The sequence below is a fragment of the Manis pentadactyla genome, chromosome 12, assembly GCF_030020395.1.
Source record: "Manis pentadactyla isolate mManPen7 chromosome 12, mManPen7.hap1, whole genome shotgun sequence".
Taxonomy (NCBI): Eukaryota; Metazoa; Chordata; class Mammalia; order Pholidota; family Manidae; genus Manis; species Manis pentadactyla.
Window position 1 is genome coordinate 18,094,446 of NC_080030.1, and position 19,848 is coordinate 18,114,293.

Consider the following 19,848-nt stretch of genomic DNA (forward strand, 5'->3'; position numbering starts at 1 on the left):
GAGCCTGATGTATTGCCACAAACTGAATACACCTGTGTAACCAGCACCAAGATCAGGAAACAGAACCTTGTCAGTCCCAGAGGTCACTAATCATTCCCCCTCCCAGGTCACTATCCTCCCCGAAGGGTGTCCCATCAGGACCTCAAGCATGTTTGATCAATTTGCCTGTTTTTGTATTTTGTATAAATGGAATCTTACAAATGTGCTCTTTTCTTTCTGGCTTCCTTTGTTTGAAACTAACTCAGGTGAGGTTTCATGTGATAGGGCAGTCATTCATTGTACAGTATTCCATTTATCATCTCTCCTGTTGCTAAGGTTACAGATTGTTTCCAGTTTGGGGCTATTATGAAAATCACTACTATGAACATTCTTGTGCATGCCTTTGACATACACAGGTTCACTTTTCTGTTGGGTAACTGTCCAGGAGTCAAGAGTGGAATTTCCAGTTTGTAGTGCATGTGCACGATTAACTTTAGTAGAAACTCCCACCCCATTTTTCAGAGTGGTTGTACCATGTGTTATGGGTTGAATTGTTCCCTCCACTTCCCCAATTCATATGTTGAAGTCTTAACCTCCTATACCTGAGAATGTGACCTTAATTTGGAAATGGGGTCATCACAGAAGTACTTAATTAAGAGATATCATTAGGGAGTCATTTAAAAAGTGGGAAATGTGGACACAGAGACAGACACCACGAAGAGAATGCCGTGTGAAGATGAAGATGGAGATAAGAGTGATGTATGTACAAGTCAGGGAACCACCAAAGATTGTCAGTAAATCTCAGATGCCAGGGGAGAGCCTTGGCTTACAAGAGTGTCAGATGTAATGGGACAGATTCTCACCCAGAGCCTCACTGTTGGTACACTGATTTTGGAATTCTAACCTCCAGAACTTTGAGACAGCAGGTTTCTGTTGTTTTAAGCCACTCAGTATCTTGTTCTTTGTTAAAGCAGCCACGGGAAACTCATACACCACGTTACCATCCCCTCAGCACCATGCAAGGGTTCCAGTTCCCCCACAGATTCACCAACACGTGATAGTGTCATTCTTCCCCATGTTAGCTTTTCTGTTGGGGGGCAGCAGCTTTGCATGTGGTTTTAAAGGTGAGCTTTTAAGGCCACGCTTGGGGCCCCACATTCTGCAGATGCCACAGAGCTGAAGAACCTCTAGAAGGCTCCCCTCTGCGTTAGCAGCTGAAGCCAGGTTTCCCCAGCACATGAAGTCCATGGACTTTGGAACCCAGACCCGTAGTTCAAATCCCATGTCCACCACTGTCTAGCTCTGTGACCTTAAGCTGGCAATTTTCTCTTTCTGGGCCTAAGTTTCCTCAGATGTAAAAGAGGCACAATGATAACATGGTTTATGTGCTTTCAAGAGTGTCAGATATAAGCGAGTACTCTGCAAGTGCTGGTTATTCTAGTCCTCTTCCTTCCTCTCTCTATTCTTGATTTTCTAATCCTCATCTTACTCTCTTCTTGACACAGTATTCTGTTCTCCCAGAGAAAAACGTTCTATTCGTAGACCTCTCCCCTTAAAAATTTAGCTGGGCCCTTTGGGGAATATTTTCGTGGTTGACATTGAGGCTGCAGGGAATCAGAGAGGGAGACACATGGCGAAAGGGCAGACAGCCCTGCTGTCCCACTTGGTGATTTGACCTGGCTGTCAGACCCTGCCGTCATGTGCCTCTAATGGGACAGTGTGACTCGTGGAGAAGGGAGAGAACTGGGGGGTCATTTCTATATTTTGATTAACTTTTTTTTTTTTTTGCTTCTCTTGAAATCTAGTGTGGGAAATCTTAAGTTTCATGCTGATTTCCTGGTTCTGTGAGGACTACACAATTAGGAGGAGGCTTTATCCTGATGATGATGTCTCTGGGGTTCCTGCCACTGGTGGGTCCCATATTCCATTTCTTTCTCTGGACTATCAGGGCTCTAGAACTCCACAAGCCACGGACATTTGAGGAGAGAGCCTCAGGAGAACCGGAGCTGCTCCTTCCCCCACCTGTCAGGTCATACCTGAGTCCCACCCAGTGCTCACCTGATTTTTGTCCTCACCTCCCCCCCGCAGAGCAACGACGCCTCAGGGAACACTTGGAACTGGTTGTACTTCATCCCCCTCATCATCATCGGCTCCTTTTTTATGCTGAACCTCGTTCTGGGTGTGCTGTCAGGGTAAGTCTCTGCTATTCCCCCTTACCATCTTCCCAGGACAAAGCTATGGAAGCTTTCTTTCATTCTCCAGGCAGAGAATAGACCTCTTCCCTTGCTTTGGGTTAACCAGACAGTTATTAGCAAGCCATGTATAGGTGCATAGGTTGTGCGCTGCTGAAGACACGCAGTGGAGGGACTCATGGGCCATGAAATCCAGCCCAGCCTTGACTCAGAACCCTGTACCCCTGGCATTGACATGCCTCCACCCAGAGAAAGAGGAGCATCTTTCCAATGCAGACCTCTCATTCAGGTTTCCCCAACTCACAACCCACCACACAAGAAAATTCTATAGAGCTTTATTTTCTATAGTTTACACTGTACAAAGGAATAGGTTGGGTTTCCACCCTCTCCTGTTTACCAAATAAAGAACTACAGCATAAAAGCAAGCATATTTTCATGACACACATGCTCCCAACCCCAAGATTGATTTTGGGATTTTTCTGACATAATCATTAATGGGTTTCATTTTGTCACCACACAAAGTCTGAAGACGGGAATGGTGGCTCCATAGTACCATCAGGGACCCCTGTTCCTTCCAGCTTTCTACTCTGGTACATTTACCAGAGGCTTTCAATCTCATGGATACCTCATGGTCTCAAGATGGCTGCCTCACATTCACAAGATAGCCATCCTACATTCCAAACAGGAAGAGGAAGGTGGGAAATAGGCAGGGGTGGAGCCTATATTAGGGAAATGAGACTGCTGCAGAAATCTTCAGTTTATGTCTCACTGGCGTAACTTAAAAGAGGGATGAACCATTCATTATCCACGGGTTCAGAAAAAGAGAATGGGGTGTGTAGCCAGCCAGCAGTGGTCGACATGGCATGGTTTTATGATTTTGCTTTTTTCTCTAGCGGGTGCAGTTTTGGGGGAGTGTGGGAAGCTGGCAGAGACTCCCATCCCTATAATAATCTGATCTTCTCCCAGGAGACCACATTCCTCCTGTTGAAATCTGCTGCCCTCCAGGGATTGCTGAACCCCTTAACTTGCACTCACACTCCCTAAAATTTCTAAAACAGCCAGACCTGGCTCTTTCTTGTGCTTCTGCAGGGAGTTTGCCAAAGAAAGGGAGCGAGTGGAGAACCGGCGGGCTTTTCTGAAGCTGAGACGGCAGCAACAAATTGAACGAGAGCTCAATGGGTATATGGAGTGGATCTCAAAAGCAGGTGAGGCCCTTTCATCCAGGGGCCCCAGAATCGAAATCCCAGGGCATGGAGCACAGTCTTGCATGCAGTCTGGAGTTGAATGAGGGGAAGGAAAAGAGGATCTGACCTGGTCGCCCCAATTTTTAGCAGCAATAATCTAGAGTATGATAGTAAAAGTTCTGGGATGAAACCAGGATATGACATCACATAATGGTTAAGTGCTCTAAAACCAGACTTTGGTTTTACACCCCAGCTCTGCCGCCTCCTAGCAATGACCTCACCTCCCTGTGCTCCGTTTCCTTGGCTGTTAAGTGGAGATAATGATGGCACCCACGTCAGAGAGCTGTTTGAGTGTCCAATAGGATAATCCAAGCTAAGTCACGTAGGGAGAGCAGGGCCTGGCACACGGTAAGCGTGTGTTTATTTGTTCAGCCATTCAACAATTATGGGGCACCTACTATGTGTCAGGCACTGTTCTAGGCACAGAGGATATGGCAGCAAACAAAACAGGTCAAACCCTGCTCTCCAGGCTCTGCTGTTCCAGTGGGAGGAACAGAAAATTAATAGATACATGTAATGTTGGGTGGTGGGAAGAAAAACAGTAGGGTGGGAGCCAGGGTGACCAGAGAGGGTCCCTCTAAGGAAGTGACATCTGAGCAGAGACCTGAAGGAAGCCACGTGGGTGTCTGGGGAACGACATGTCCACGTGTGTTCTAGGAACAGCAAATGCAAAGGCCCTGAGGTAGGGGCAGAGCTGAGTCATAACAAGGAAGCCGGTGTGGCTAGAGCAGAGCGATTGAGGAGAGGGAGGGAGAAAAGGAAGGCAGGGAGGTAGCAGGGCCTGGATCAGGCCAGGCCTCCTGGGCTATGATTAGGATGTTGGGTTTTATTTGGAGGGAGGTGAAGATAATGTTGGCTATTATTACTGTTGGCTGAAGTTTGGCTGGGAGTCAGAAACTGGGCAGCACATTTCCGGCCGAGGGAGCTGTCGCCGTCAGCAAGGCGGGGGAGTGGAGGTGGTCAGACAGAGCCTTCTCCTTCCTGATCTAAGGGAACCTCCGGAGGGTGCTCCACACACGGGAGCTTAACTGTGTGTCTTCCTCTCCAGAAGAGGTGATCCTCGCCGAGGATGAAGCCGACGGGGAGCAGAGGCATCCTTTTGATGGTAACTGTTCTGAACCTGGCTGGGTCGGGGTGGGTCCGGGGAGGGACCAGAGCAGCCAGGGCTGGGCGAGCAGGCCCCTCCATCGAAGGGGCCCCCAGGGAGTGGGTGTTCAGGACCCGGTGATGCAAAGAAGAAACACAAGACCACATCGGGCTCAGGAAGAGACAGGGAATGGCGGGAACCTGCTTCCTTGAGGCACCTCAGGACCTCGGCACAGGTTTTTCATTTTCTGGCCTGCTCTCTCTGCTTGAATGGCGGGCCCAGCTTCTTGTGCTTTGGGTCTCTGTTGTTCTCATCTGTAAAACGGGCATGATGATAATAATAGTAATACCTACCTCATTGAGTTGTCTGTGAGGATTCCATTAATTCTTGCCAGCAGAATACCTAGAATGGTGCCCGGCTCAGAGTCAGCAACGTTTGTGTTCACTAAATAAAAATAAATACATAATAATAATTTCATCAAGAATCCAGCTCACTGTTAAGGACAGCTGTCTCCCGTAGTAGAAATTTGGCTAGGCAGAGCAACAATGATTGACTGAAAAAAACACGAGTTAGAGGGAAGCAAACAAGCCAGGTGGGATCCCAGGAGGTTACAAAATGGACTGTACGATTTGCGGCGAGTGGAAGAGATTCCCTACCCCTGAGGGCGTCTAAATCAGTTTATTGGAAGTATATGCCTGAACTCATTGTTGCCTGGAGAGCTCCTGGGGTAGAAGACCCAAAATATTGAGGGAACATCCCCACTCCCAGCCTGCCTAGCAAGTCAGGGAGTGCACTGTTCTCATGGGAGTCGCTATCCATCCAGTCCCAGGACTCCCGGAGGGGAAATGACGGCTAGGAGACCAGACTTAGATTCAGGCCAGACAGGGCTTCATTCTCCTCTTTACCCCTTGAGCAAAGGCACGTAGTAACCTCCCTGAGCCTCGGTCTCCACATCTGTGCCGTGGGTGTTCCATGACATCCCACCAAACTGGGTTGCCCTCAGGGTTAAGTCCACTGACACAGAGAAAGCCCCCCTGGCGGAGCTCCCGATGCCACGGACACGCTCGGTCAATAGCGTTGTCATCGCAGAAAGGGTAACGTCTTTGTCTCTTGCCATGTTTCCATTGTTGGAGCTCTGCGGAGAGCCACCATCAAGAAGAGCAAGACAGACCTGCTCACCCCCGAGGAAGCTGAAGACCAGCTGGCCGATATCGCCTCTGTGGGTGAGTCCCTCCTCCTCCAGCCTGCTGAGCATTTGATCCCCGAAGGCCCATGACGCGGGAGCTGAAGGCTCAGGGACCAGGTTGCCTGGATTTGGTTCTTGGCTCTGCCGCCTACCACGTGTGTGACATGGTTATGGGAATAACATGTCTCTCTCCTAATATCGTTGCATGGATTAAGCAAAATAATCCACATTGAGCATTTAGAACAGCACCTATGGTGGAGAATGGGCTCCCAGTAAGGTTGCCTGACAGTATTCATTCATTATTCATGAATAATATTCATCAGTGCTCATTGAGGCACTGCTCTTTTTTGGCACCCAGTGAACAAGATAGAAACCTAATCCTTACCCCTGTGAGAGCTTGTGGTCCAGCGCAGGAAATGAGTAGTAAACCAATCATTACACCCTATAATAATAGCACTGCAGAGGAGACACCCCAGGCTTGGGCTGCTCTGGATGCAGTCAAGGAAGGCTTCTTAGAGGAGGTGACGTTGAAGCTGAGAACTGACGGATGGGTAGGAGTTCACTGTGGCAGTGGTAGCAGAGAGAACCATGCGGAAGGCTGAGCTCAGACTGTTGCTGCTGGGTATCGCGAGGAGCAGAGTTTGCAGCAGGAGGGGACGTTTGCTCCTCTCCTGCCCACCCCTCTTCATTGAGATTGTGTTGCTTTTGACCTTCCCCAAGGAGAATATGTATTATTCTTCGAAATGGGTTATGTTTAATTCCAGTAATGAAGTTGGGAGAACCCCCAGGCAGAGGAAATAGCACAGGACTCTGAGGGGCGATGGCATTTAGACAGACTGGATGCAAGTGGGAGGCAGAGAAAGAGGGAAGGAGAGAGAGAAAGAAAAAATAGAGGCCGAGGAATAAGAAGGGAGAGAGGAGGAAGTTCAGTATATACGCGTGTTTCTAATCCACAGACACCAACTATTTTATACTCTGCTTTTTCCACTCAGCTCCAGTTTGTAACCTTACTGCTGCGTTCGGTCATAATTTCCGTCGCCGTCCCCTGCTCTGTGAGGGTGGCTACACAATAGTTTGCTTAACCATGGCTCTATTAGACGGTGTTAGAGTTGTTTCCACTTTTTGCCCTTAGAAGGCACACTGCTGCGAACATTTATGTACAATTACTCCCCCCACCCTTTGGGCGTATTTCCTTGGGGATAATTATAGGATCAAAGATATTAACAGCTTTTCAACTCATTATTCACAGAGCCCTTCTGAGTTTGAAAAACATTGAACCCATTTATAAACTTGCCAAGTACTCATACACTCATGGATTCCCCACCCTGGCCATGCATATTACCCATTTATTTTCCGTTCCCAGTTCAGTCGGTTTGTAATGATACCTTAAAGCTTGTCTTAATTTGTGTTTTTAATGTCTAGCCAAAACACTGTTTTCCTTGTAGTGATGAGCTAGTCCAATTTCCACTTGTAGATGCATCTGTTTCTCTTCTTCCAGCAGGTTCGAGAACTGGAGTGCCTCCTCCATGCACTGTGTACATCATCAGTCATGTCTGGTCCGCATATTTTCCCAATTAGGTTGCTTCCATTTTTATTAATCAGTTTTGTTATATTTTAATAGGCAAACTGTTCTGTTCCTACCACATTGATTAAATACCAGGCACCAAAAACAAAAAACACTGGGGTACCCGAGTCAGCATCTTCTCTGTGGATAAGATTGGGTACCTGCTCTGAATTAATAGGGAGATATTATTTTTTCATCAGTCAGTCTATAAAAGATGAAAAAGTGATATTACCCAGGGTTGGCAAGGATGAGAGGAAATGGGCATAGTTATATGCTGTTGGCAGGAGGGTAATTTGCAGTGTTTCTAATATATGGTTTGCCATTCTGTAATTATAGAAGCTCATATTCTTCAACCTAGCATTTCTACTTCAAAAACATTTCTTCATGCAAAATATCTACGTGCCAGCCTCTTCTCAGCAGCATTGTTTCTAAACGTAAAAATCAGAAACAATCCACATGCCCAGAAGTGGCGGATGATTTTTAAAAGTATAGTATTTATATGTTGTGAAATATTATGCAGCCAGGAAAAAGAACGGGTTGCCGCTGCCTTGGAGAGATGTTTGAAATACAATTTTCAGAGAAAAAAAGGAAATTGAGCAACATTAAGTGAAATATATGACCCCTGTTTAAAAATAATATTAAGTATAAAAAGTACTTAAAGGTGTAGAAATTGGAGGATTGCAAGGTATCTTCACTTTCTACATGCCTTTTTTTCTGGAAAGTATGAACTGAGATCAGCAAAGTCATTAGCTAAGTTTAAAGTTACTTAAAAGCAACAGAGACTAATTATAAGGAATCTAATGACTGTACAAGGCAGGGAGGAGTTTGATGGAAGAGCAAAGAAAGCTCCACGAAAGAGGTGTTTTTAAACTGGTCTTTATGTGGAGTAAGGAGAGTGGATCTGTTTGCTAAAGCTGCCGTAATAAAATAGCACAGACTGGGTGGCTTAAATAAGACAATTTATTTTCTCACAGTTCTGGAGGCTGTAAATCTGAGATCAAGACATCAGTGGGACTGGTTTCTCTTGTGGCCTCTCTCCTTTGCTTGCAGATAGCCATCTTCTCCCTGTGTCCTAACGTGGTCTTCCCTCTGTACATGTATGTGTCCTAATCTCTTTTTCTTACATGGACACCAGTCATATTGGATTAAGGCCTACCCTAAAGACTTCATTTTAATTTCATTACCTCTTTAAAGGCCCTATTTCTGCATAGTCACATCCTGATCCTAATGGGCTGGCATCCTGCTAAGGTGCATTAATTCACTGATTCCCCCCAGTGGCCCTCTGAGGTAGGAAGTGTGGCTGTCCCCACTTTACAAGTAGAGGCACCAGAGTCCTAAGATGCAGGGTCACCTGCCTGGGGTCATTCATTGGCTGGTGATGGAGCTGAGTTTTCAGTGTGGCTCCAGGAGTGTAATTCCTAATGGCTTATGGGGTCAGGCAGGTGATGGACATGAGGAAAGAGTCCGGCCACCAGAGCTGGCTGGCCGCTGCTGGGTGGGACCACGGGCCCTTCCGCATGGCCACATGTTCCAGGCATGAGTTCAGCACATGGCCAAGAGCACAGGCTCTGAACCAACTCCATGCTTGTTAGCCAATCACTGGACCCCTCTTAACTCTGTTTCTTCAGGTATAAAAGGGTCCTCACTTCCTAAAGTAGTCATGAAGACCTAGGACCTTGTTGTGTAAACTACATCCTTCCACAGTGCCTGGGACCTACAAAATGTTCAATAAGTGTCAGTTCTTTTCATTCCTAAGAGGCTAAATTCCATAGTTTTGTGGAAAATCTCCAAAGTTTTTAAAATGTGGACCAATAATTTCCACTGACAAAGCCAGAATGAAGCCGCATGGCCCCTGAGTGCCAGCTCGCAAGCGGTGTTCAGGATCTGGCACCCTAATGGGGAGTGGCATCCTGTGAGATGTTTGCTGTGTCCCGTGCCTGGCTCCTGGGATGGGGTGGGTGGACCTGCTGGACAGAGGAATGAGGGGATGGGCAGGTGAATCAATGGATGCGTGAATGAATGAGCCAGCTAATGAATGAAGGAAGACATCAACAAAGAACAATAAACAAAGAAATGAATGCCATTGAAGGTTTTCAAGAAAATGTATTTTGGAAGGTAAAAAATCAATCTGTCCTAAACTGAGCTCTGAATCTCCACCCAAAACTGTCTCCTCTCAGTGAATGGCAGCCGTGTCCCTCCAGGGGCTGAGGCCAAAAACCTGGGCATTTCCCTCTCTTTCCCACCCAGAATTGATCCAGCAGCAAATACAGAAATATGCCTAGAGAATATATCCCCAATCTGCCCGCTCTTCCTCCTCAGCCAGCCCCCATCATTGCTTACCTGGACTAGTGCAGCTCCTCCTCCCTGCCCCTGCCCTCCCCTTCCACAGCCTGTTCCCCCCACAGCAGCCAGAGGGAGCCTGTGAGCACCCGAGTCAGGGCAAATCCCTTTTCTGCTCAAACTCTCCGTGGCTCCCACTTCATTCAAAGCAAAAGCCCAAGTTCTCCCCACAGTCTAGAAGGCCCTGCTCAGTCTGCACTGTCACCCGCCCGTGCTCCCCTCCTCCCCATTCTCCCACAACTACCCCACTCCAGCCACGCTGGCCTCCTGGTGATGTTCCCCAAATACGTCAGGCAGGCACATTCCTGCCTCAGGACCCTTGCACTTGCTGTTTCCTCTCAGATACTAAGGTGACTTGGGTCAACACATTCACCGCCTCTCCTGGGGTCCCTCCTGGGCCCTGCCCCCCCACAATCTTCCCCTTATGCAACTCTACTTTTTCTTTTTTTCCAAAGTACTTTCACAAAATTACACTATTATTTACTTATTTATTGTATCACGTTTGCTGCCTGTCTCCCCAGCTGGAGCTTTAGGGCTGGGCTGTTAACTAGTATATCCTAGACACCTGGAACAGAGCCTTGCATATAGTAGGTGCTCCATAAATGCTTAAGAGCAAAAATACATGCAGGCAGAGGGCACAGCAGGCTCATTCAACCTGAGTGAATGGGCAAGCGAATTAATGATCATTAATGTGATCATTTCTAAAGTGAAGTATCCATGGAACACTAGGGTCTCATCCACACCTTCTCCTTGAGGCTTTCCAAGCATGGTCCATGCTGTTCCGCCACCTGCCCCTGCACCGGGGTCCTGAGCAGAGAGGCTCCTGCCTCATCCCACCCTGTGGCATGACCCACAGAGACATGGTCAGGAGAAAGAGACACAGAAAGTTGACTCCGGCAATGGAGTGTCATCAGCCTCTCCACTGACATCTGGAGCAATTACTGGTTCTTTCCAATACTGTTATTTTCAGGGGCATTGCCTTCCCGTAAGCTCCATCTCTGGAAAGCTGAGCCTGTGGGGTCATAATGGTTCTCTTGGGCCAGAGGGCTTGCTGGGGTGGCTAATGGATCCCCTGGCCACAGTCCGTGCCTGAGCCTCCCGTCAGTTAATTTCCTCTACAGGAACACCCTGACATTCTCCATCCTTTCCCTGGCAGGGTCTCCCTTTGCCCGAGCCAGCATTAAAAGTGCCAAGCTGGAGAACTCGACTTTTTTTCACAAGAAAGAGAGAAGGATGCGTTTCTATATCCGCCGCATGGTCAAAACTCAGGCCTTCTACTGGACAGTGCTCAGTCTGGTAGCCCTCAACACGTTGTGCGTCGCTATCGTCCACTACAACCAGCCCGAGTGGCTCTCCGACTTCCTCTGTGAGTACCACCTGGCTCTGCCCCTGCCAACTCCTCGATCCCTTCCTCACACCCTTTTTCTAGGCATCTTTATCCAGCAGTATGCTCCTTCTGGTCCTTGTTCAATCTGCCTTTTTATTTGGCTGTGTCTGTAACTGCCACAAAAAGCACAGCCCAATTTCCTTGGGCCTGAGAGCTGGAAGCTGGAACTCAGGCCACCAGACACTTCTGTGATCCCTTTCTAAGAGAGAAAGATGGGGGTACCAGTGAAAGGGACATTGGAAGAGAGACAGAGAGGCAGAGACCATAAGACAACCAGATAGAGAGAGAAACATATGTGCCTTCCAGGTGAGAATGTTAAAGTAAGTAATTTGTGTTTGAGAGATGAGGATGCTTTAGGACCAAGCGTGGCCTGTATGTTGTCCCCATTTTCTCTGTAAGTTTCTAATTCCCTGATTCTCCCCTCTTCTTTCAAACCTCCTGCTGCTTTCCCCTTTCCTCTTTTGCCCTCTTTACTTCCTTATGTCTGGAATTCATTCATAGAAAATCCCCTCCAACAAGTGTGAGTTCATCTTGCTTGCTTCTTCAGTGGGTATCAGGACCCCCAAGGCTTTGCCCTTCTGGGCCTATTCCCAGATTCCAGGAATGAACGTGACAGAATATCAGAATTGATGGCCAGATGGGGGTGAGGAGAAGCACTAAGGAAACCTCCAATCAGGATTTAAAAAGTAAAGAGCTCTGAGGAATCAACAAGAATAGTGGTTGGGCAGTGAGAAAGGCAAGTGGATACCTTGGCCCTGGCTTGTGGACCCTGAGTGAGGACTTCCCAAACCTTTTTGCCTGCTAGCTGCCCTCCTTCTACATCTACTTAGGTCTGTAGCTTCTCTGCCCTTCTGACCTGGTTCAGAATTGACCCAGACAGCCACTGGAGACAGTCGAGTCTACAGTCTGGAAAGACCTGGGAGTCTGGTCCAGGTCATTGTCTCCTTATAACCCTCATTGTTCTCAGTCGCATTGGTGACCCCCAGGACACCCCCCAGGGGCCAGCTTTCCTTCAGAGAGCCCTGACCTAGTTCCAACCTTAGTAATTGCATTTGGTCCCCCTGGAGTCTCTTAAAAATGAGGACTCTTTACTTCTTGTCTTAACCTCCTCTGATAGTCTAATTTTAATCTCCCATCTTCTTCGCAGTAATCACTTTGCTGTGTCCTGGTTCAGGAACAGGGGGTTGGAACTTCCTGCCCTGAACCTCTGCATCTATAAAGATTCTTTAAATATCCCCAGTTGAGAAAATTGAGGCACAAATCAGTTAAGTAACTTGCCCAGGGTCACACAGCTAGTTAAGTGATGAAGCCAGGATTTGAACCCAGAGTCCGAGCTGTGTCTGATGACAGATCTCTGCCCTAGTCACTGGGCGACCTGAGTTTTTCATGCCTTCTCTGCTCCTAATTTGTCATGTGGCCTTGGACAAGCCATTATTGTCATCTGTCAATCAAAGTTGTCTTCATTTATAAGCACTTTTTTATTTTATGTGCCACTACAAAACGAAACAATGCTGCCATCTAAATGAGGACATGAAGATTTTAAGATCCGCCCCAATTTCAGAGATGTCAAACTGAACAGGAAGGCATGTCTGAGAATTGATGAAGTGTAGTAGTTTCTCCAGGTCTCAAATTCATTATCTATACTTGGCAGAGGTTGGATTTGATGGCTCTGAAAGTTCTTGCAGACCCACCAGTGCTACAGACAGTTCTCAGGTCCTGTGCATTGCCAGCTATCACATTTCCATGGTAACTGGTGAACAAGGACCTCGGAAACCCTTAAATCCCCCCGAGTCCCTTCTGATGGTTCTTGGAATGCACCAGATGGTTAGACAAATTTCCTTCGCTGACAGTTTGGCCCTGGGGATCCTGGAGATCCTAGTTCCCTTCAGGCACCAGGAGCTCCCTGGAATCCAAAAAAAACTAAGAGGATGTTTCAAATCAGGAATGAATGTGAAGGATCATGACAGTCAGTTCAAAACACCACTTTAAAGAATGTTATCATAACCACCCTTGACTCTCAAAACAGAATTAGCTATGTGACCGAAACTGAAATTCTTGGAGGTCTGGGAACGCTGTCTTCCCCTTCTGTATGCTTTGTTCCCCTCAGAAACCCGCCTTACCTCTCCTTCCCAGCCGCTAGGTGAGTGTTCATTCCCTTTTCCGAATGCCTCTTCTTCCTGCCCCACCAAGAAAAGCCCTTTCAGAAAGGGACCTGATATTAGCCATTTCTTTGCTGGAGCAAACAAATACCCATGTGCTACCGTTCCCCAAGATTTGTGCTTTCTCACCAAAAAAAAAAGGCTTCGTCTTGCCCAAGACCTTTAGATATCAGCAAGACGGGATTTCCAGGGGTCATCACATAGGTTTTCCAAGCTGGGAAGAAAAAAGCCAGGCCTTGGGTTAGGTGCCTGGGATGCTCCAAGTAAGTCGAGGATTAGTAGCAATAGGACACCGTTATGATTTCTATTTCTATTTTTCCTTTGGAGCTCGGGCATGTAAAAGTGGATTCATCATAATTCTTAGATTATTACGACACACTGGTGTCACGGGGCCATTGTTATTTTGTTAGTTAGCCAGTTAGTCAGTTAGTTGACTGCTAATTAGCCAGTTCATAAGTTAGTCTGTTCATTAGTTTTTAAAATGTTATAAGCCCCTAGGAACCCACCAGTCAGCACAAAACCTAGGCCCTTGGCAAATAACCCACATCCTAGTCTTCTCATCGAACTAGGATGGAAGCTGTATGACAGAGACCTGCCAGACTTCTCACTCCTTCGTAAGATTGGCCTGGGGTTGGCTGGTCGGACGGTCGGGGACAAGTGCCGCTCTTGGAGGGAAACTGAGACCCATGGGAAGGAATCCTTGCATCATCTTTGGCCGAGGCCCCTGAAAACCATTCTCCTTCCCCGCCTGCCAGGCCAGAAAGGGACAAGACTGTTACTAAGAGGAAAGTCAGCTACCAGGAGCCACCCCCAGCCCGCAAGCCTAACCTCCTCTCTGTTTCCTCCCCCTTTTCTTTCTAGACTATGCAGAATTCATTTTCTTAGGACTCTTTATGTCCGAAATGTTTATAAAAATGTATGGGCTTGGGACGCGGCCTTATTTCCACTCTTCCTTCAACTGCTTTGACTGTGGGGTAAGTGCTCTGGTAAGGATTGCATTTCTCCAGCTCTTGCCTAGAAGAGCCGGTACCGGGGGACATCAAAAAGGGGAAGGTAGGGTCACCCCTCAATAGGAGAGACTCAGCTGAATGCAGAGTCAGTGTGGGGTAATCCCAAACATTGGTGAGGACCCAGAGTTCCCAAAACTCTTAGCTCCTGCCAGTGGGAGGAGAAATGTGTGGCTTCTCTTATGCAGGAGTGACCTGCGATTCTCCTGTTGGGGATTCACGCTTAAAAAACTCACACAGGTGCCTAGGAGACACGTCCAAGAATGCCCTGAGTGGCCCTTGTTTATAGCAGCCCCAAACCAAATGACCTTTGCAAATATCCCTTTGCAGTAGACCGGATTAAAGAAGTTGTGGCGTGGCTGTAAAATGGAATACCCTGCAGCCGTGAAAGACACCCTCAGCAGCCACACCTAACACGTGGGTGCATCTCCCCTGGGTACTATTGCACCGATAGAGGAGGACACTGACAGAATCAGTGCACACAGCGTGATTCAGCTCGTGGGATCTCAAATAAACTGTACTGGTTAGGGATGACACTTCACAATACTCTGAAAAGGCAAGCACCTCAGAAACATTATGCTAAGTGAAAGAAGCCAGACATAAAAGGTCACATACTGCATAATTCCATTTATATGAAATGCCCCGAATAGACAAATCCATAGAGGCAGAAAGCAGACCAGTGACTGACAGGGGCTGGGGGAGGAGGAGAGACTGCTAATAGGTATGAGGTCTCCTTTCAGGGGGATGAAAATGCTTTGAAACTAGATAGAGGTGACGGCTGAACAATATTGTATGTGTGCTAAATGCCTCTGACTGGTGCACTTAAAATGGCTAGTTTTATGTTATGTGAATTTCATCTGCATCTTTTAAAAATGCAAGGAAATGGTCACTACAAAATTCAGGATGGTGGTTTTGTGTAGGGGTCTCAGAGGAGCCCAGGGTGGTGACATGTCCTATTTCTTGATGTAGGTGATAGTTGTGTATGCATTCAGTTTGTAATTATGTTTCCGGAATCCTTTGCTCTGCGTGGGAGCTCTTAATAAATATTTCAAAGAATGAGAAGGGTCTGAGACCCTCACCCCACTTCCACTTGGGGGCAGCAGTTGGGTTGGGTTCCTGCAAGATTCAGGCCCAGGCATGTTTGCAAGGACCCTGATCACGAGACCAGGGCGTCTGTCCTAGGTTATCATTGGGAGCATCTTCGAGGTCATCTGGGCCGTCATAAAACCCGGCACATCCTTTGGAATTAGCGTGTTACGAGCCCTCAGGTTATTGCGTATTTTCAAAGTCACAAAGTAAGTCCTTGGGGTTCCCTGGCATCCCGACGGGTGGGGGGGGGGGCCAGGATGGGGCGCCTGCAGCATGCTGGGGAGGCCTAACCACGCCCCCCACCCCCACCGGCCCCTGTTGGCAGGTACTGGGCATCTCTCAGGAACCTGGTGGTCTCCCTTCTCAACTCCATGAAGTCCATCATCAGCCTGCTGTTTCTGCTCTTCCTGTTCATTGTTGTGTTCGCCCTTCTGGGAATGCAGCTCTTTGGCGGCCAGTAAGTGCTCAGCAGATGCTCCGATGTCAGCTTCCCTGGTCTCCAGCGCCCCCACGGACCCAGGCCCGGTGCATCGGGAGACCCAGGCCCACCTCCATCATGCAGACTGCCCTCCCCCTTGGCTCTGGGTACTGCTCAAGGTGTCCTTCTGGGGGACAGACGTGCCAGACATGTTGCCCTGAAGATGAGACGCTGAGTCAAGCCCCCCAGGCACCTCTGGGTTGGGCCCAGTGTGAAATGTCTGTATCCTCACCCCAGGTTTAATTTTGATGAAGGGACTCCTCCTACCAACTTCGACACCTTTCCAGCAGCAATAATGACCGTGTTTCAGGTATGGCCTTTACCCAGCCCCACGGACACACACTTCTTACCTTCAAAGATTAAAGCACCCGCTGAGTGCAAGGGTCCCTGAATCCCAGGTTCCCTGCTTTGCCTTGTCCCGCTGTTTTAAAATACAGTTTTTATTATTACTCAGGTATGATGAGGCCAACAGACCGGAAGACAATTCCCATTGAGCAGATAGTTTGTTACACTCATAGGTCCCCAGAGAGGGAGCATACGGCATGCTGTGCAGGGCCACACGGGAAGCACCAGGGTGGGTCAGGAGGCAGTGGGGGCAGAAGTGTGGGCATGCAGCTTCCCTGTGGTCTCTGTCCGAAGGAGCAGGAGAGGCAGGCTAAGCAGGCTGAGGATTGGCTAGTGTGAATGATTTCAGCAGCTCGGGCAGAGAGGCTGCCCTAGGTTGTCTGGTACCGGCCCTGGGATGATCAGAGCCACTGCTGGCTCTCATGTGTGAGAGTCTGGTAGAGGCAGTGATTGGGGGGGTGGGTTCTGAATTGGTGTGCTTGCATTTGAAAGGCCTGTTCCCTGGGCATGTTGCTTACTGTCTCTGAGAATGTGCTGGCTCTGGCTGTCTCCAAGGTCCGCAGAGCCTCAGATGTCAAAACATCAGAATACAGAAAATAAAAGACACAGTTACTATACCCATCCTCTGCCAGATTGGAAGACACCCCAATGCCATATTCCAGGGCCAACAGATTGGCCCTGGCTGGTCTCCCCAAACCAACCTCTGCACCTGTGTGGGCACATGACCTGAGGTTTGGGACTGGCTTAGCTGGGACCCCCAGGGCCTTCCCAGTAGGTCGTGTTTTTTGAATGGGACAGAATATATGAAAAATGTGCCTTCACTCCCCCTTTCCCCTGGGGGGTGTGGCTAATTTCTAAACGAGACCCCCCTAGACAGGGTTGGAAAGAAACCATCCATGAAGTTCTGTGCCTTCACATAAATGATTATTAATAGGAATTCACCATCACCCATATGTATATCTTCAGCATAGAGATTCTTGCCTAAGAGGGATGCTGTCTCCCACGGACACTTGGAAGTGTCCAGAAACATTTTTGGTTGATACACCTTTGCAGGGAGGGTGTTACTGGCATTAGGGGATGGAGTCCAGGGCTGCTCGAAGCCCCGCAGTGCGCAGGATGGTCCCCGGCCACAGAGAATGATCCAGCCCCAAATGCCAGCAGTGCCGAGGCTGGGAAACCCTGTATTAGCGGATTAGCGTTTCTGAAGTTCTTTCACATTTACTTTATCCCTGTGGAAATACTACAAAGGAGGGAAGCTGGGGGTTTTTTCATGAGTATGTGGGTGCATCAGAGCAACTTCTGTTTGCTACCACTGCATGCCTCTGCCTGAGGCTGCTCTGGTCGCCAGCATCTGCCCTGACTGCAGGCACAGCAGTCCAGAAATACCAGCGGCTGTGTGGCTTCAGCAACAGAAATGTATTGCTTGCAGTCTTGGAGGCTGCAAGGGCATGATCAGGATGCCCCAGGGGCTGGTTCCTTGCAAAGGCCACCTTCTCGCTGTGTCCTCACGTGACGTGATGGAGAGAAGAGACCAAGTTCTCTGGTGTGGAAAGGCCCTAATCCCATCATGACTTTATCTAATCACCCCCATCTCCAAATAGCATCACTGAGCTTGTAGAGCTTCCATGAATGAATTTTTTTTTTTTTTACAACTCAGCTCATAGTAAACCTCATCACATCAGGGAGACAGTTACAGAAAGATTCATGACGCCCCCGGACTGACCTTTTCCTAGAAGCCTGGCTGAGAGCCCTATGGGGCAGGGATGGGCCTTTCCACTTGCAAACAGATGAGGTGCCCCCCACTAGAAACATGGGCCAGGGAGGAGCCCACACGGGCAGGTTCCGGCACCACAGCTGCGTCTCTGCGGGGCCCGTGGCTGAGGGGGGGGTTGGCTGTGTGTTTCTCCCTCCCCTTTCAGATCCTGACGGGCGAAGACTGGAACGAGGTCATGTATGACGGTATCAAGTCTCAGGGGGGCGTGCAGGGTGGCATGGTGTTCTCCATCTACTTCATCGTGCTGACACTCTTTGGGAACTGTATCCTCTGCGTGGGGAGAGAGGGACATGCCTGGGACTCTGGTGGAGTGGAGGGGGGCATGCGGGAGGGGATCAGAAGACCCAGACAACCACGGCACAAGTGGCGATGCTTTCCCTGACTCCAGTGTTTGCAGACACCCTCCTAAATGTGTTCTTGGCCATCGCAGTGGATAATTTGGCCAACGCCCAGGAACTCACCAAGGTGGAGTTGGTGGGAGGATGTTTCTCTAGCAAGGTTACCACCTGCTCATGGCAGATCAGGACCATGTCGAGTGGGGAGGGGAAGCAGGGACGGGGTCAGAGCTTTTACCCTTGATGCACGGTGCCAAGGAAAAGGCACCTTCTCCCCCGCAAACAGACCGTCCCTATTCAGGCGAATTCTACAGGAAAGGAGATGGGAGGGGGTATGACAGCAGAGTTGCCACAGGAAGCAGATGGCAGACTCCAATGGAGTGCCCGTTTGTAGGAAGTGGGCAGCGTCAAGGGACCTCCAAGGAATGGGGCGGCCCCAGGCTAGCAGCCCGGTCACCACCCTAAACCCAAAGGGATGGGGCCGATGGGGAACAACCCACAGGGGTCCTGAGGCTCAACCTGCATCATCATGAGCTTGGGAGCTGACCAGGTCTCACCTCGGAGTGGTAGCAGTAAAAAAGTATCGGATGCTCAAGGCACCAGGCACTGCTGTTACCTCCCTTCTGCAGACGAGGAAACTGAGGCTCAGAAAGACAGAGTCACTGGTCCCAGGTGACATGAGGATAGCCGCTATTTTTTTCCTTTATTTTTTTATTAAGGTATCATTGATACACAATCTTACAAAGATTTCACATGAGCAACATTGTGGTTACTAAATTCCCCCCATTATCAAGTCCCCCCCTGCACCCCATACAGTCACTGTCCATCAGCGTAGTAAGATGCTACAGAGTCACTACTTGTCTGTGCGGTACTGCCTTCCCCGTGACCCCCCTACATTATGTGTGCTAGTCATATTGCCCCTTAACCCCCTTCTCTCTCCCTCCCCGCCCGCCCTCCCACACCCCTCCCCTTTGGTAACTGCTAGTCCCTTCTTGGGGTCTGTGAGTCTGCTGCTGTTTGGTCCCTTCAGTTTTTACTTTATTGTTATACTCCACAAATGAGGGAAATAATTTGACACTTGTCTTTCTCCGCCTGGCTTATTTCACTGAGCATAATGCCCTCTAGCTTCATCCATGTTGTTGCAAATGGTAGGATTTGTTTTCTTCTTAGGGCTGAATAATATTCCATTGTGTATATGTACCACATCTTCTTTATCCATTCATCTACCGATGGACACACTTAGGTTGCTTCCATGTCTTGGCTATTGTAAATAGTGCTGATAGCAGCTACTATTTATAGCATCATGCTGTGCATGTCAGGCATTCATCACTGTTCTTGGTATACAGTAAATGCTCAGTAAGGGGAGCCTTTGTTAGTTACTTGGCACAAGCAAAGATCTGGACCTGGAGCTCATATTTTATAGAGCTGGTAAAAGAGAGGCTGGGAAGCCAGACCTGGAAAGATCCAAAACCCAATTTCTTTACCCACATACCTTCTGAGCTTTCACTGGAGCCCCTGCTGAGCAGGTAATGATAAAAATTAAAATAGCAACCACAGAAAATGTGATTGCCCCTCTTGTGTACCAGACACCAAAAAGCATAAAAGATAGGGAGTCACTGTTATCCCCATTTCACAGATGGGAAAACAGAGGATTTTGCCCAGAGAAGTTAAGTGACCTCACC

The 19,848-nt window shown here is 48.5% G+C and overlaps 1 protein-coding gene across 6 annotated transcripts in view; it reads left to right on the top strand.

The window, feature by feature from the left end:
• CACNA1A (calcium voltage-gated channel subunit alpha1 A) overlaps nucleotides 1-19,848 on the top strand; it is a 197,718-nt gene that overhangs the window by 107,843 nt on the left and 70,027 nt on the right. For 5 of the 6 annotated variants that reach the window (XM_057490153.1, XM_057490152.1, XM_057490154.1 and 2 more), the window contains exons 7-17: nucleotides 2,068-2,171; nucleotides 3,261-3,376; nucleotides 4,464-4,526; nucleotides 5,636-5,725; nucleotides 10,749-10,958; nucleotides 14,000-14,112; nucleotides 15,328-15,440; nucleotides 15,560-15,691; nucleotides 15,950-16,022; nucleotides 17,977-18,094; nucleotides 18,229-18,296. In XM_057490153.1, coding sequence (XP_057346136.1) covers nucleotides 2,068-2,171; nucleotides 3,261-3,376; nucleotides 4,464-4,526; nucleotides 5,636-5,725; nucleotides 10,749-10,958; nucleotides 14,000-14,112; nucleotides 15,328-15,440; nucleotides 15,560-15,691; nucleotides 15,950-16,022; nucleotides 17,977-18,094; nucleotides 18,229-18,296 — 1,200 coding nt within the window. The remainder of the gene's footprint in view (nucleotides 1-2,067; nucleotides 2,172-3,260; nucleotides 3,377-4,463; nucleotides 4,527-5,635; nucleotides 5,726-10,748; nucleotides 10,959-13,999; nucleotides 14,113-15,327; nucleotides 15,441-15,559; nucleotides 15,692-15,949; nucleotides 16,023-17,976; nucleotides 18,095-18,228; nucleotides 18,297-19,848) is intronic. The other variant, XM_057490151.1, reaches the window with a different exon arrangement.